The sequence below is a fragment of the Aricia agestis genome, chromosome 19 (genome assembly GCF_905147365.1).
Source record: "Aricia agestis chromosome 19, ilAriAges1.1, whole genome shotgun sequence".
Taxonomy (NCBI): Eukaryota; Metazoa; Arthropoda; class Insecta; order Lepidoptera; family Lycaenidae; genus Aricia; species Aricia agestis.
Window position 1 is genome coordinate 6,302,521 of NC_056424.1, and position 16,188 is coordinate 6,318,708.

A 16,188-nucleotide genomic window follows, 5' to 3' on the forward strand; every position below is an offset into this window, starting at 1 on the left:
GGATTGGAAAATTGTACGATTTGACAGTAGATATTTTAATTTTTACTTTACGGTAGTGTCATGTCTACATTGTTTCAATGGCAGTGAGTCATACATGATTAAGAGAGCTAGATTTTTTCTTAGAACGCTGAAATTAAATACAAAATAGTCAACATGTGCTGTACACAAAAAGTATACTATTCGACCTTATCACTATGTCATTAAAATTCTAAATAGCGTACACAAGGTGTTGTCTGTGCAATTAAGATCATTGAGATCATTTCGCATACATTTCCGGAAAAATTACTGGCGACCAACTGGCGACGTTATAATATAATACCCCCCACACCGGTTTCGGTGACAGTGGTCGGTTTCATTGAAACCAGGCCAGGTACGCAGGACTCAGCAGTAATTTTATAGTGCCCAAGTGTGTGCGCAGTACACAAGAGCACTCTCTATTCCTTTACTCTCATAACCCAGTGGGACGGAAGACCGACACGACCGGCGAGAGATCAGGCGCAGGACCGACTTTTTACATGCCCATCTGACGCATGGATCATCTTACTTGTCAGACAATCAGGTGATCAGCCGCATTGTCCTAACCAAACTTGGAAATAACACATTCCAACGCGGGAATCGAACTAACGACCACCTCCGAATCAAGAGCCACGCTCTTAACCACTGGACTACGGAGACGAATCCAAGTAGCCAGCGTAGCCAGAGTCGACCGCTCCGCATGCGGCGATTGTTGACGTTGCCAGTTGTTTGCACGTCTTTGTATGCTCCGTCACTCAATCAGTCGCTGATTTTAGTGGTACCCTCAGATAATTGAACATTTCAAGGTATTTTCTTAAATCTTCATAGAATTAAGGAAAAACATCGCTTTGCGGCGACGTAGAGACGCCAGACGTAGCCAATGGTAACGTCACTGGCCACGTCGCCATGGCATCCTGGTGAGGTATGGATCTAAAAGACAAAGCCTAGTAATAATATGATTTTTTTACTCCCGTGAAGTTTACAGTGAATCATCATAATCATCATCATATCAGCCTATAGTCGTCCACTGCTGGACATAGGCCTCTCTCAATGAACGCCGAATTACAGTGAATAAGCAGTGCTAATGTCAAAATGGTTATATGTTACGATTTGAGTCCTATTGGCTACTAAGTACAAGTATAGTCTACTAATAAGTATTAAGATTCGTCTTTGATATTATAATAGAAAATATCTAAACTAAAATTGCATTTATGTATGAATTATTTCAGGTAAGTAAGTACATAAATTCAATTTTAGTTCATTCAACGTTTGGTAGTCTACTACCAAATGGTTTAATAATGACAATAAAATGCCTACCAAGATATTATGAGGGTGCAGTATAGGGCGCCTTTATACGAATAACCTTTAAACTCGTGATAAAATTAGGGCACATCACGCGCCACGAGGGTAGGTTTTCATAAAATTCTAAATGTCATTATTCCATCAATACTCCATAAAAATGTAATTTTTCCATTCATGCCATATATAATTATTGTAAATGGCGAAAAAGTGACTGTCTGCGACCACATTTAAACTCAAATAAATTGTTCAGTTATATTGTTCAATGATACTGCACATTAAATTGATCGTGTAGGGCCCACTTACAAACACGGTGTTTGTATCAAAAAAATATTTAAATAACCGTGATAGCTACTAACAATTTTATACAAAACTAGCTGTCCCGGTGAACTTCGTGTCACTTTAAAACCTTCCCTGGACTTCTACGAATATTTTAAGACTAAAATCAGCCCAATCCGTTCGGCCGTTTTCGAGTTTCAGCGCGACTAACACATTTGAAAATCCATTTTTATATATATAGATATGGTTTATAAAACTTTTAACCGACTTCCAAAAAAGAGGAGATTGTATGTTCGGCTGATTCGTATATTCAACCTTCCCTTTTGACGCTCTAGCCTCTACGAGCCTCTACGACATTTCGTAGCGAGTGCTACGAAACCGTACCACATGTTATTTGTTTATTAATTTAGGAATATTATTTAAACTAGAGATCGCCCAATGGTCGAAATTAGACCTAAGTAGTTCCAACGACATTAGTACTACTACCTATAATTTGTAAAAAAATTATTGACTTTATCATATTTTTGTAACTCTTGTCTCTGGGACTCAACTGATCACAGACTGGCCATGTTGTCTCTGGGACTCAACTGATCACAGACTGGCCATGTAAGCATTGATTCAATAAAAAAAACAATAATCCATTTTCAATTTGTCACCTTGTTGTCAACAGACTTCAACCATAAATGAAAGAGTATAATTCGTATGTATGGGCTTGTCACTCAAAAATCTGTCATTTTTCCTAGTGTGTGTGTTGTAGTGTGTGTAATGTTTTATTTGTTAAAAAAATTTAATATAAAAGCATAATTTCAAAATAATATTATCTCGATGCACTCCTTCACCGTATAAACTATAACTGTGCAAAATTTCATGCACCTACGTTTACCCATTTTTCGTCAAAAGGGATACAAAGTTTTTGGTTCACGTATTAATATACGTGAACCAAAAGATAATTTGAAGCGTAAAAAGAAGAAAAAAGTTCACCGGGTCATTTAGTTTTTAATACTTAAACTGCCTCTACGAAATTTCGTAGCAACTGCTACGAAATTTCCGTAGCGTTAGTTTCTTTTTTGACCGACTTCCAAAAAGGAGGAGGTAATACGTTCTGCTGTATGTATCTTTTTTTTTTCTTTGATTAGCGGACCTAGTTTTTATAGTGATTAATTGGCAAAAGCATAAAAAATATGGATTTCGGTCGTGGATAAATAACTGATTCATAATAATATAATAAAAATACCTAATCCATTTTAAAGTTTAAACCATCTGATTCAACGTCTAGTAAATAATATATTAATGGTATTCTTTTGTTACAATGAAAAAAATTAGTTCCTAAAAGAATTATTTTTACGAATTATCAGATAACGAAAAAGCACTAAGTATTAATAAAGTAGACAGTAGTCAACGTTTTGCCAATAAATAATAATAATTTATTGGCAAAACGTTGACTACTGTCGTACTAGGATAGCTAGGTAGTGCGTAAATCTAGGGTATGGAATGTTCCTGGATAAAAATCTCATCTTATTGTAGAAACAATTTTAAAATTAAAAATTAAAAAACTTAGGGCTTGTTTCACCACTTTCTGATAAAGTGCCGAATAGGCTATTCACAACTATTTTGACAGATCGCCATACTTCATCTGTCAAGTTAAGTGGTGGATAGCCTATTCGGCACTTATCAGGATGTGGTGAAACAGGTCCTTATCAAATCAAATGCAACCCTACAATCATGTTTTGGCATCACCTGTAAAGTGTCACTTGGGAGACAGCTGTCTGACATTCACACTGTATTGACAGTGTGAAGTCAAACAGCAAAATTGGCCATCCAAGTATCATTTTGCAAGCCGAAGTCGTGATGTCATTTTAGTGACAGCTGCTTCTCATCCATGTCCAATCGAAGACAATAGTGGATGAAGCAGGTAAGTTACAACTTACAAGGTTTGTTCAATATAAAAGGGAAAAAATCGGCCAAGTGCGAGTCGGACTCGACCAGATCGATGACCGGTACCGCCGCAAAAGCTACGTCCTGCAATTTTTAAATCTGTAATATCTTCGAAAATATTCATTTAAATCATATGCTGTAAAGGGCCATTGTATAGATCTATATTAAATTACAATGTATTTTAAAGTATTTAATTGAATAAGCTTCCGCTTCCGGTGTAATAAAGATTAGACGCTTTGTGAACGCTCCCGTGAAATAAATCAAAAAGTGCTAAAAAAAAACTAAAAATCTTAGTGCAAAGTGCCGATCACCAAGTCTCCAATACAAATGTGCTACAAAACATCAAGATATTAATCAGTGAAAGGACAAAAACAGTGAGAGAAACATTGCATCGCCGAATTCGAGCGGCCATTTTACATCTCTTCGAAGTAACAAAGCAAAGATAATATACCATCTAAACAGTGTTGACAACCTACTGAAACGAAACGCATATCCGTAAAATCCATAGAGCACACTGCACAGTATATAACCACAAAGCCATAAACAAGACACTTACTCTACGGTCTATCATAAACCTTCAAAGAAATAGAAAAAAGTAAGCTGTCAAGTGACTTGAACAATGACAACCAAACTGTCATCCGAAATGTCAATATTACTTGTGAAAATGACCGAACAATTAAACTTACAAGCGGTCAAAATAACCGAAAATCTTACTTCTGCTGTGCTACAAAAGATTGATGACAAGATAAAACCATTAATCGATGAAAACGAGAGACTTCAAAGGGAAGTCGACATTCTCAACAGCAAAATATTAAACTTTGAAATTCACAACAAAAGAAAAAACTTAATTATCCATGGGATTCCAGAAACCGAAATGGAAAACAATGAAACATTGAGCTCTCTTGTTATTTCCACGCTCAACGAGATTGACGTAAAAATGGAACTAGGAGAGATAGACAGGTTATTGCGTCTCGGAAAAAAAGACGAGAATAACAAGAAAATTAGACCAATTTTACTCACAACTACGAGTACTACGCAACAAAGAAAAGCACAAATTATGAAAAACAAAAGAAAATTAAAGTCTACTGCTTACATCACCCATGACCTACCCAAAGAAATCTTACAAAAAAGAAAAGAATCCAGGATTCAGAACAGTAACAAAACAGAAAACGAAAAAAGGAAGAGGGCTGACACACCTAGCCCCAAAAGTCAGAACGCTGCAACTTCAAAGGTGCCTAAAACCACCAAGAACAACAACTTTCAGAAAGAAGCCAACCAAATTGATGCATTCCAATACATGCGGGAGAGATCCTACTCCTTCTCGGATAAAAACACCTACAGAAATTAACAACGGACACAACAAACAGGAAGCGGAGGCAACTCCTCACAATATATCAAAGTCACAACAGTACAACAAACCTCTCCCACCACGGCTGGTCACCGCGGGAGATAGCGACCACGACCCTCCAACAACAATAAAGATTGAAAAACAGAGATTATATATTACTGCTCTAAATTTGCTTACTCTTAAAAATGACGAAAATCTGCAAGAATTTACATATGCTTTAAAACAATTAAAGTGGGACATTATTGGCCTCAGTGAAGTGAGACGTATTGGTGAGAGAATAATTTCCTACCCAGACTTCTTGCTATACCATATAGGAGAGACACCAGACAACTTTCGAATTACATACAAGGAATCATCGGGATCTCAGAACGCATATCTACACTGAACATAAAATTACCAGGCTACAAAAATGCTTGGTCAATCATACAGGTATACTCACCTACAGAACAATCAGAGACAGAAACAATATACATGTTCTACTCAGACCTCAATAAGGCTATTCAAGAACATGCTAATAAAAATATGATAATAATGGGAGACTTCAATGGCCAAATCGGTGACCGGCGACCAGAGGAAGACAGAATAATCGGACAATTCACATACAGTGATAAACCTAGGAGTAGGAATGGAGAAAAGCTAATTAACTTTGCATTAGAAAACAACTTAACTATTCTTAACACAACATACAGAAAAAACAAGAGTAAAATGTGGACCTGGCGGTCACCAGATGGGAGAGCAAAAAACGAAATTGATTTCATTCTGACTAACAAAGCCAGTTTCTTCTCAAACTTCGACGTAATCAGCAGGCTAAATTTCAACACCAATCACCGACTTATAAGAGCTAAACTCAAAACACTAGAACCTAGAAAACACAGACCGGAAATCAAACCAGGAAAAATAAAACTTGGAAAACATCAAGTAGAAGAGCTACAGAGAACTTTAAAGGAGAAATTTAATAATTTCAAGTCAGAAACCATAGACCTAAATATTCAGGGAAAATACAACTATTATGAGCGCACAATAACAGAGCAGCTCCAACTCACTGCGAACAATAGAATTACACAAAAAAAATGGGTATCAACTGACACTATTAAACTATTGGAGCAAAGGAACAATCTAATCTGTTCAAGAAATATTTCAGACAGGAGAAAACTCATAACAAAAATAAGCAAAGAAATCAAGGAGAGTATGCGCAAGGATAGGAAAAGGAACAGACTGGAAATAATCGAAAAATATATACTGAAAACCGGTGGCATCAAAAAAGCTTACAAAGAATTAGAGAATTCTAAAGATTGGATCGTAAAAATGAAAAACAACTCAAGAAAGCAATGTCACGACAGGTCTGAAATACTGTCAATTGCAACAGATTACTACAAAATGTTATATGGATGTGAAAACAGTACACTGGAAGACAGCAATATAATGACCACCGACAATTGCAACAACCTCTCAGGCCCCAGCCCACCGGCCCTAAACGTTCCCAACATATTGCAAGTAGAAGTAGAGAATGCTATAGATAGCTTAAAAAAAGACAAAGCACCAGGCCCTGATGGCATAGATAATGATATCCTCAAACACAACAAGGAAACAATTATACCTATATTGACAGAGCTTTTTAACGACATACTGGTCACCGAAATTATACCTCAACAATGGACCGAATCTAACATTATTTTACTACACAAGAAAGGAGACAAACATGACATAGGAAATTATAGGCCAATCAGCCTCATGTCGAATACCTACAAAATCTTTGCTAAGATCCTACTAAACAGAATGGAAAGGACATTAGACGAGCAGCAAACAATCGAACAAGCTGGGTTTCGTAAGGGCTACTCAGTCCTCGATCACATCCACGTGGTCCGCCAAATTCTAGAAAAGTTCAGTGAATATCAACTTACCTATTATATTGCTTTTGTTGATTATAGTAAAGCTTTTGATTCCATATCACATTCAAGCTTATGGAATTCACTAGCAAGCCAAGGAGTCGAACAAAAATATATCCATATATTAAAAAAAATTTACAACAATAGTACAGCCAGAATCCAACTAGAAAAGGCGAGCAAACCATTTAGCATTCGCAGAGGCGTAAGACAAGGGGACCCCCTGTCGCCAAAGCTATTCGCAGCTGTGCTGGAGTCAGTGTTCAGGCATCTGGACTGGGACAAATTGGGTATAAACATAGACGGTGCAAAACTTACCCATCTAAGATTTGCAGACGACATCGCGCTCTTCGCCAAAACTCCACAAGAAATAAATAAAATGATACAGGAATTACCAAAAGAAAGCGAGAAAGTAGGGCTAAAATTAAACCCTGAGAAAACAAAATTAATCACAAACAGTGAGAAATATCCCTTACAGATACAGAACACACAAATAGAATATGCTGATGAATATACTTATCTAGGACAACTGATAACACCTATCGAACCCATACGCAAAGAAGTAGACAGGAGAATAACCAACGGATGGAAAAGATACTGGAGCCTGAAAGAGGTAATGAAAGACAAAACTCTACATACAAAAACAAAAAGCAAAATATTCAACTCCTGTATTCTGCCTGTGCTCACATACGGCTGTCAAACCTGGCCTTTAACACAGAAGACAATTTCAAAACTCAAAACATGCCATCGAGCAATGGAAAGAAGCCTTCTAGGAACAAAAAAATCAGACAAACTGAACAGTTATGTTATCAGGAAAAGAACGAAAGTAACAGATATAACAAACAAAATCAGAAGGCTAAAATGAAAGTGGGCAGGCCACATGATTAGACAAAAAGATAGATGGAGCAACATGGTATCTCTATGGTATCCCAGAGATGGACAAAGGAAATGGGGCAGGCGATGGGATGATGATATCCGACAAGTAGCTGGAGTGACATGGCATAGAGTAGCACAGAACAGACAAGAATGGAAAAGATTGGAGGAGGCCTTTGCCGACTGGCAAACTGATCTGCAGAGATCAAGCAAATTACAAATATTACGAGTAGATACCTAGGATAGTTAGTAATAAATATAATTTTGTTATTTAGGATGGGTAATAGTATGTTATGATATGATATAAATTATATCATAACATATTGCTATCTAAGTTAGCACCACTTTAAACCGTAATATTTTGATAGCCATGATTTAATATTTAGTGTCTAGAAACTTTAAATTGTAAGTAAGCAGATCTGAATAAAGGCTTTTATTATTATTATTATTATTAATTGAATAAGGATTAATGCCGAAGTAATTTTCGAAGCGATTTTCGAAAATTAGCCATTATTTGTAGTAAAAAGTACTCGTAAATGACAAAAAATGTTATTGTGGGATATCCATAAGAGATAGACATATTATACCATCGCGAAGTTTTCTGTAGACCGTTTCATTGTGTACAATTATATAATAGTATATTATTTTGATTATTCTCGTAGGGTTTAGAATGCGTTTGCAATGTAAGCGAAAAAAAAATTGTAATTATTTACGACATCAGATTACCTCCTCGAAAATAACAGTAATTCTCCACTATTTAATGAATGTTATTACACTTATAAACCTTCATCTTTAATCACTCTATCTATTAAATAAAACCGCATCAAAATCCCTTACGTAGTTTTAAAGAATAAAGTGAACAAAGGGACATGAGGACAGAAAAAGTGACTTTGTTTTATACTATGTAATGATTATTAAAGTACAAATATAATTCAGAATATTGTGAGTATTTCAAGTGCCTACCTGCTACCATTATTAATAACGAGCAAAAAATGCAAAAAAATCTCTAAAAATGAGTAATTCTCTTTATGTTAAAAAATGCTAGTTAACTGGTTGTTCCATTTACGTCTTCAAAAATGACAATGTCATCCAGATCAGAATAAAGATCCTTATTTGTAGGTTCCTTATCAGCATTCTATATAATAGTATATTCGCGAGAAGAATAACATAGTGAATCATTCCTACATAGTACCAATGACTCATAAACCATGGTGACAGTTTAGACTTTAGAGTGACCTACCTTGACACAATACACTAGTTTATATTTGTCGCACGTACGCATGATCCACTATCTTCTTAACTTGAATATAGACTATCACTATGGTCTATGAGTATCTTAATACCCGGGTCCATAATTTACCATTATAGATCTTCTTTGACATAAATACACGTATCTAGATCTTATAATCGTCATATATCAATAATATCTAAGACTGTCCATAGTCCATAATATAGTATAACTCAAAATGACATTCGCGAAGAGAATTTAAAATTGGAAAATGCGAAAACAATAAAGTTTTTTATAAAATATCCCGGGCGGGCTTAAAAATCGAATCAGGCCTCGTCCTTGGGAGAAAGGAGGCGTTCTTGCCGTCAACACATAAATCATATTTCTCGAGAATTTTTAAAAGTCCTATTGCTTTCGCGTATTTGCCATGTACTCCCCCTCGGGGCGTGTGTACTTACCCCCCTTCCTAGTTCCGCACAGGGTGTTCGCTCTTCCCCCGACTGATTTGTGGCGCTTTATTTTATTGTTTTATTATTTATTTAAGTAATTCGAATTTACATGAAGGAATGTAGGGCATATAATTATGTTGGTGAAAAGTGCGTAGGTGGAGTTTTTAATGTCATCACGGTATCGCATTATAATTTTCTATAGTTTTGTAAATGATTTCATATGCATTTGTTTTATATCTTTAAATAAACAAAATAATAAAAAAAAAACAATGCTAAGACATAATATTATAAATAAGTAAATAATAAGTAACCATAAAGTTAGGTCACTGGCCTGTATAACAGCTTTCGAATCTATTTTACCTCAGCCAAATCTCTATAGCATCGCAGCCGGATAGAGATTTAAAATCTTATATTTTTTACCTTATACTTAAACTTTATATAACAAAAAAAACGTTAAAGTTTCCACTTTTCAAATTCAGAAAACACTTCGATCAACACTAATTGATACTTAATTTTTTTAGCACAACTAGTTGACACAGTAACAATGGCGTGTATCGGGAGCACCCTGTACAGCCGTAAGGCGCTGGGGGCGGGCGGCGCCTGCACGCGCCCCGCAGTATAACCAACAATCGCAGAGACTACAAGAAACAATTAATTAAGTTTCTTTTGTTTTATTCTGTAATTTTTATGTACGATTTTTTGGTTTTTAGCAATAATGTGTTTGAGTGTTGATGTTGTTGTTAATTTAGTGGATTAATGTTTGCTAAAGATTTGAGTGTAGTGCAACAAATCATTTCATAAATGTGCATAGTCTATATGTTATTTTCCATAGTCATATTAATAAGCTGATATTCGAAGTGTATATAGTTAGCTTAGACACAAATTTTTAGGAAAATAAATATATTCATCTCATCATCATCACACCGGCAAAAGTATGTGTATCTCCACGTGTTTAGATTTTATTAAAGTGTTATTTGAACACTTGGATTTAAATAGTCATTATGTAATATAATATGTAATATACTACAGTTAATAAACACCTACTTTAATGTTTATATTATCATTTAGACTTGGGTGTTTAGTAACTTTTTCAATACAAATCAAAATCTACGTCAAATGCACAACACGTTTACACTACCTAAAGTTTTCCGAGCTTCATAAAACTATCATATCATACTACACATCGATAAGATTATCAGATAAAAAAAATCTATACCGGAAATGGTGCAGTCTCTGTTACTTTCGCTTGTACTGTACCCGGCACACATGTGGTGGGGCACTAGGAAGAAAGCCGGCGAAGAAAAAATGAGGGAGACGAAAAACTAGAGCGGGACGGAAAAGTCGGTGAAAAACGAAAAATTCACCCTCCCCTCACCCCCGCGCCGCCCGCGCCCCCACACGCACACACGCGTGTGATACCGCGCCGCGCCAGTCTTGATACTTGATACTTTCACTTTTCCGGGAAAATAATAATAGTATTTTGAAAAAAAAAATCTAAATATTTTGTAGTGTTTTGTTACGGTGGATAGTGTCATTTCGAATTTTGAAATGGCAATTAAGGTCTTACGAAAACTGCTACGCGAACCCGCTACGGCCTACGAGGTTGCCTAGGACATAACTTGTATGATGTGAGAATGGAAAAATAATTTTGCTTATGGGTGAAGAACCTTTTTTTTTTTCATACCAATCAATAATCATTTATTAGCTGTTGTGTACGTTTTAATAGTTTGTGTTAATTTGGATTTTAGTTAATTATTTTGTTATAAAATTATTATTATCTATCAAGTAAACAAACGATTATCGTTAATATTAGTAACATAAGTAGCGTAGTAATCGTTAATATTAGTGAAATAAGCAGTTAAAATTATATTACTATCTTAAAAAATCGGAGCTTTGAAAGCTTTTTTCGGAGTTATTCTAAAACCCCTGTTTTTTCAGTAAAATTGAGGAAACAATTAATCGCTTTTAACGTACTAAGCTCTGAGGCTACAGTCATCGTATTGTTTGCGGCGCAAGTATCAAGAGGGTTCGTTCCTGAGGGAGGCTATTGTAGCATGTTTTTATACCCAAAAATTTTAAGTCAGTAGGCGCTCGCACTCAGAGCGGCTTGAACGTTTTTATTATTATTAATATATATTTATATTTCGTTTTAATTTACAAGTTTTTCCATCGTTCATAATTTTTAATATTTTTATACCGTTTTATACAAACAAAGTGTTAGATAGTAATGGATAACCAATAGTAGTCTACTTCGCCGGTTTGACAGTTCGCGGATTCCAAATTTAAATTTGACGTTTGTGACAACATGGCGGATGTGTCTGTCGGTGTGTCTGGCGGGTTCGTCGACCTCTAGAATGCTCCACTTCCAGCTCACCTGACGCGGCCCGTACCCGTGAGTATGACTACGACTAACGACTTCACGACTTCACGACTCCGCGCTATCTAGCTGGTCCTACTACACAGGTTGAAAAACACTGCACTAGGTAGTGCAGTGTTTTTCAACCTGTGGGTCGCGACCCCCAGGGGGATCCCGTGGCTTCTGTAGGGGTCGGGAAAACTATTTAAGAAAATTAAAAAAAATAGAATATAATATTCTTAAACATGTTTAGAAAGATATTTTGTCATACAATACAACGCACCGCGGGTCGCAAAGGTTGGAAAACACTGAGCTAGTGGTTAGTTGTATAATTTTTATTGTGGGGTTCAGTAGTGGCCGATAGTGGTATTGATTTTTCCCTCATGCTGTTAAATTTCATTTATTTGGGGGAGCGGTGACGTGCGAGCGATAACCAATTGGCCACATTTCGTTTTGTTCCACGAAGGTCAGCTATTTCCAACCTAGACCGAGCCCTTAAGACTGACTGTAGTCAATATACAAGTACTAGCTAGCTGCTAGACTTATATTTCAGCAATAAGCTTATAAATTCTTCGTAAATCTATATTATTAACTACTTCTAGAATGTACAGAATGTAACAAAACTAAATGATAATATTTCAGGGTTTGTATGTATCCCTTATATAGAGTTTACTGTGATAGGAGCAGCGCTGATAGAGTAACTTTTTTTTAACTTTCATATACTTATGGACAAATTCCTGATATTGGAGCGCTTTACCCAAACAAATGGCAAAAATTTTGCTCTTTCAGCGCTGCTACTTTCACAGTAACTCTATACGGGGACCCATACACATTACACAGCCTCCAGTAATCACTTAGTTTTGTTACACCCTGTATAAAAGTACTAGCTGAACTTAAATTTCCAGATGTGACTTGTAAATGTTTGTGAGTCTGTATGTTTTACCTCTTCACGACTAAACGGCTAGAGCGATTTCAACAAAATTTGGTATGGAGTTACTTGATACCTTGAATTAACACTGTTACTTTTTACTGTGGAAAAATAACAAATTTATTTTCATTAATAAACCGCGGGCAACATCGCGGGGCACAGCTAGTTTTTCATAAGGCTGGATTTGTTATTTAGTTAGATCTTAGGTGCTGCTCCCAAGTTTGTAACGATATTTTGCAAGTTTAAACTTAACGAATATAAGCCGTTAGGTGCTACCCGCAACTGAGTTTGCGCAGAAATTAGCACATCGCATGGGAACCGTACATTTTTAATAATTTATATCCTGGTACTAGACGTTCCACGCGGCTTCACCCGCGTAAATTAGATATTTCACAGACAAATTAGTCCACAAAAAATAGCCTATGATCTTCACGTGGTCTACTTGTTATCTGTGCCAAATAACAGAAAAATTGCTCCAGTAGTTCCCTTTCAAGTAATTTCCCCCCGTTTTTTCCACATTTTCCTCTATTTCCTCGCTCCTATTAGTCTTAGCGTAATAAAATATAGCCTATAGCCTTCCTCGATAAATGAACTATCTAACACTGAAAGAATTTTTCAAATCGGACCAGTAGTTCCTGAGATTAGCGCGTTCAAACAAACAAACTAACAAACTTTACCGCTTTATAAAATTATTAATATTATAGTATTTATAATATTATTATTGAAGTATAGATTATATCTACAACATAATTTTCTCCATCAATTCAGCGTTGCGAAGTAAGTCACAGAATACAGACAGAAATATCGCATGATATTGGTATGGACGAGAAAATTTATTACAATTTTAAACAGTCCTCTTATATTTACATCTACCCTCTTACCTCTAGTACAATTGAAGAAGGCGCGTGAGGTATTTTAATTTTTAACGAAGTTAGAAAAGAAAAACAAAAAAAGAAAAACCTAGAGCATCATAAAGTTGGGTACTTTATAACGCCGTCAAAATTATCGAATGCAATCTGACCAAGGACCCTGGGTCATAAACTGACATTACATAAATTAGTCCAATCTTCGCGGGATTTGCAGACATCTTTACGACTATGTGGTTAAGTACTAAGTATGAATCCCTTGGACACCGTTTTATTTACCTATTAGTACCCACGACTTAGGGTCACTTCACATTCCAACGGTTAGAAGCGGTGCGGTGAGCCATACAAACCAATAACTCAACAACTCAACAACGCAAGCAACAAGTCAATTTACTTAATGTGTATTTTGCGTAGTGAATAAAGGTCAGTTTTGATTGGCTTATAAAATGCTACCGCTTCAACGCGTTACGTTGCGATGTGAACTGACTCGAAGAAGGGTTAAGTCTCGTTTACATTACTCGGTCATGCAGATATTCTGCTCTGGCTTGCATGCAGATATTCTGCTCTGGCTTGCTACGAGGGTGGTGGTTCTAATTTATAAGTATTTTGGCTAACTTGCGTGACCGTATTTAAATTATTATTATACCTAACTCAATTTTTAAATACATAGGCTCAATTTCACCAACAACTGTTAAAGTTAACGCTCGAATTAGTATCACGTTACCTCTCTCGTTTTTCATACGAATGATAGAGAAAACATGACATTTTAACAAGCTGTTAACACTAACAGACGTTAGTGAAATTGGGCCTTAGTATTTTAGACTCAATTGCACTACGTCGATTCCGGACTGTTTTTTTTTTGGCCAAGTAAATATAATTTTTAGTTCTACTGAAATATTACCTTTTCTCGTAAAATATCATGTAATTATTAAGTTTATAGGCATTAGATCGATGCCAGATAGCGCGTTGCGTCGTCGGAACGTATTCGAATTTCGAATTGAATGCTGCGCGTTATGGCGACGCGCGACTAAACAACGAAGTAATGTTACTTTGCCTTTAGATACGATTACGAATTTCGATTTTCGATCAATTTTTTGTGTATGTGAATAATATTTATTTTTATTACATAAAACTACTGTTACATCCTGTGGTTACATCGGATATTAGAGGTGCGAAGCGTGGTAGTCGCATTAGTATCGCGGGCCGTAGCTCATTTGGCCGTAGTTCATTTCTCTGCAAAGTGTGACAGCTGCTTTAATAAAAAATAATACAAGAAAAGAATATTAATTTTTATATTACTTACTAATTTTACATTATTATTTAAATATGCATAATTAGATGACGCCCGCAACTCCGTTGCACAAAAACTCGTTTATCGCGCGGGAACCGTACATTTTTCTGGGATAGAACTATCCTATGTCCTTTCCCGGGACTCAAAGTATCTCCATACCAAATTTCATCAAAATCGGTTCAGCGGTTTGGGCGTGAAGAGGTACCAGGCAGACAGACAGACAGACGGACAGACAGACAGACAGACGGACAGACAGACAGACACACTTTCGCATTTATAATATTAGTATAGATGGATATGGATTTATTAAAGACCTTGCTTTACCAAAAACACATAAATCTAGTAAAGTAAGATAGAGAGTAAATCTAGTAGAGTAAGAAAATAAAATATACAGGGTGTATCAAAACAAAGTGATAATACTTTAGAGCAGGGGTTCCCAAACTTATTTTGTTTACCGCCCACTTTGAGAAAAAAAATTTGGCTCCCCCTTTGTTTCACCTTCTTTTAAATTAAAGCCTTTACTCAACGCTCCTATTTTTTTTCTGGGCCCCACACCACCCCCCTTTAGGCCTTCAGCGCTCACAAGGGGGCGTTATCGCCCATTTTGGGAAAGGCTGCTTTAAAGTGTATATTATGTATCCCCTGTATAGAGTTCGTTGAGAAAGTAGCAGCGCTTGTACATGGGCAAATTCAATATAACGCTGCGCTGTAGCGCTTGCCCATAAAAATCACAAAAAAGTTGCGCCTCCAGCGCTGCTACTTTCACAGTAAACTCTATACACAGGACTCATACACACCCTAAAATATTATGACTTTGTTACAATCTGTATAGTCGCAATGCTCCTCCTTTTTGCAAGTCGGTTAAAAATTAACTTACAGCATAGATATCACTGATTCAGAGTTAAGCCGGGCTATAAAATGGGCTGACCTTGGTAGTGCCTGATTAACTAATAGATCAAAGCCCAGCTCAGCCAAGTCTCAAGATACATGTTTATTGCTCTATCATCCAGAGGTTTACGGAGTAGAAAATGCTATCAAATATGGCCTTAAGTGCCTTCTAGACGGTCAGCAAGAAACTCCCGACAAAGGTCACCGTGGTTGGGTGTTTTTCCCGGCCGTGTGGAAGGCTCATTACAAAGTTTTTGACGTAAGCCCAATTTTCTGTCAAAAATTCATTATAGAGTAAGAGCCAGCGTCAGCCAGAGTTTCGTAATTTTATAAAAGTAGAAAGTTTACCTGTTTATGACCCATTTAGAGAATTAGAGGTATCTAAGAATAATCAGTAACTATGGATTTAGAGGGTATCTTACCGCGACCGAAACTCCAAAGTTTTAAACTTTCCTAAATAGTACAGGAGCCCAGAACAAATTTATTTTTGATTACTGTAAAGCTTAATTTTTGTGTGTATGAAATGCTTTCTATCTCTGTCGAGATTTAT

General features: G+C 36.2%; 2 protein-coding genes across 2 annotated transcripts; both read left to right on the forward strand.

Annotated features, from left to right (window-relative positions):
* The first annotated feature begins 4,402 nt into the window (after positions 1-4,402).
* LOC121736748 lies at positions 4,403-4,876 on the forward strand. Its single transcript, XM_042128133.1, has one exon. The coding sequence runs from the start codon at positions 4,403-4,405 to the stop codon at positions 4,874-4,876; it is 474 nt and encodes a 157-aa protein (XP_041984067.1).
* Positions 4,877-5,581: 705 nt separating this feature from the next.
* On the forward strand, positions 5,582-9,931 carry LOC121736750. The gene is made up of 2 exons (XM_042128134.1): positions 5,582-6,761; positions 9,831-9,931. The coding sequence occupies exons 1-2, from the start codon at positions 5,582-5,584 to the stop codon at positions 9,929-9,931; spliced, it is 1,281 nt and encodes a 426-aa protein (XP_041984068.1).
* Positions 9,932-16,188: the final 6,257 nt, after the last annotated feature.

Excerpts from the sequence above, each read along its gene's own strand:
- LOC121736748 (XM_042128133.1), top strand. The coding sequence starts at position 4,403 with ATGGAAAACAATGAAACATTGAGCTCTCTTGTTATTTCCACGCTCAAC.
- LOC121736750 (XM_042128134.1), top strand. The coding sequence starts at position 5,582 with ATGTGGACCTGGCGGTCACCAGATGGGAGAGCAAAAAACGAAATTGAT. Across the intron at positions 6,762-9,830 it reads CCAAATTCTAGAAAAGTTCA|CACAACTAGTTGACACAGTA; the intron begins GTGAATATCAAC and ends TAATTTTTTTAG.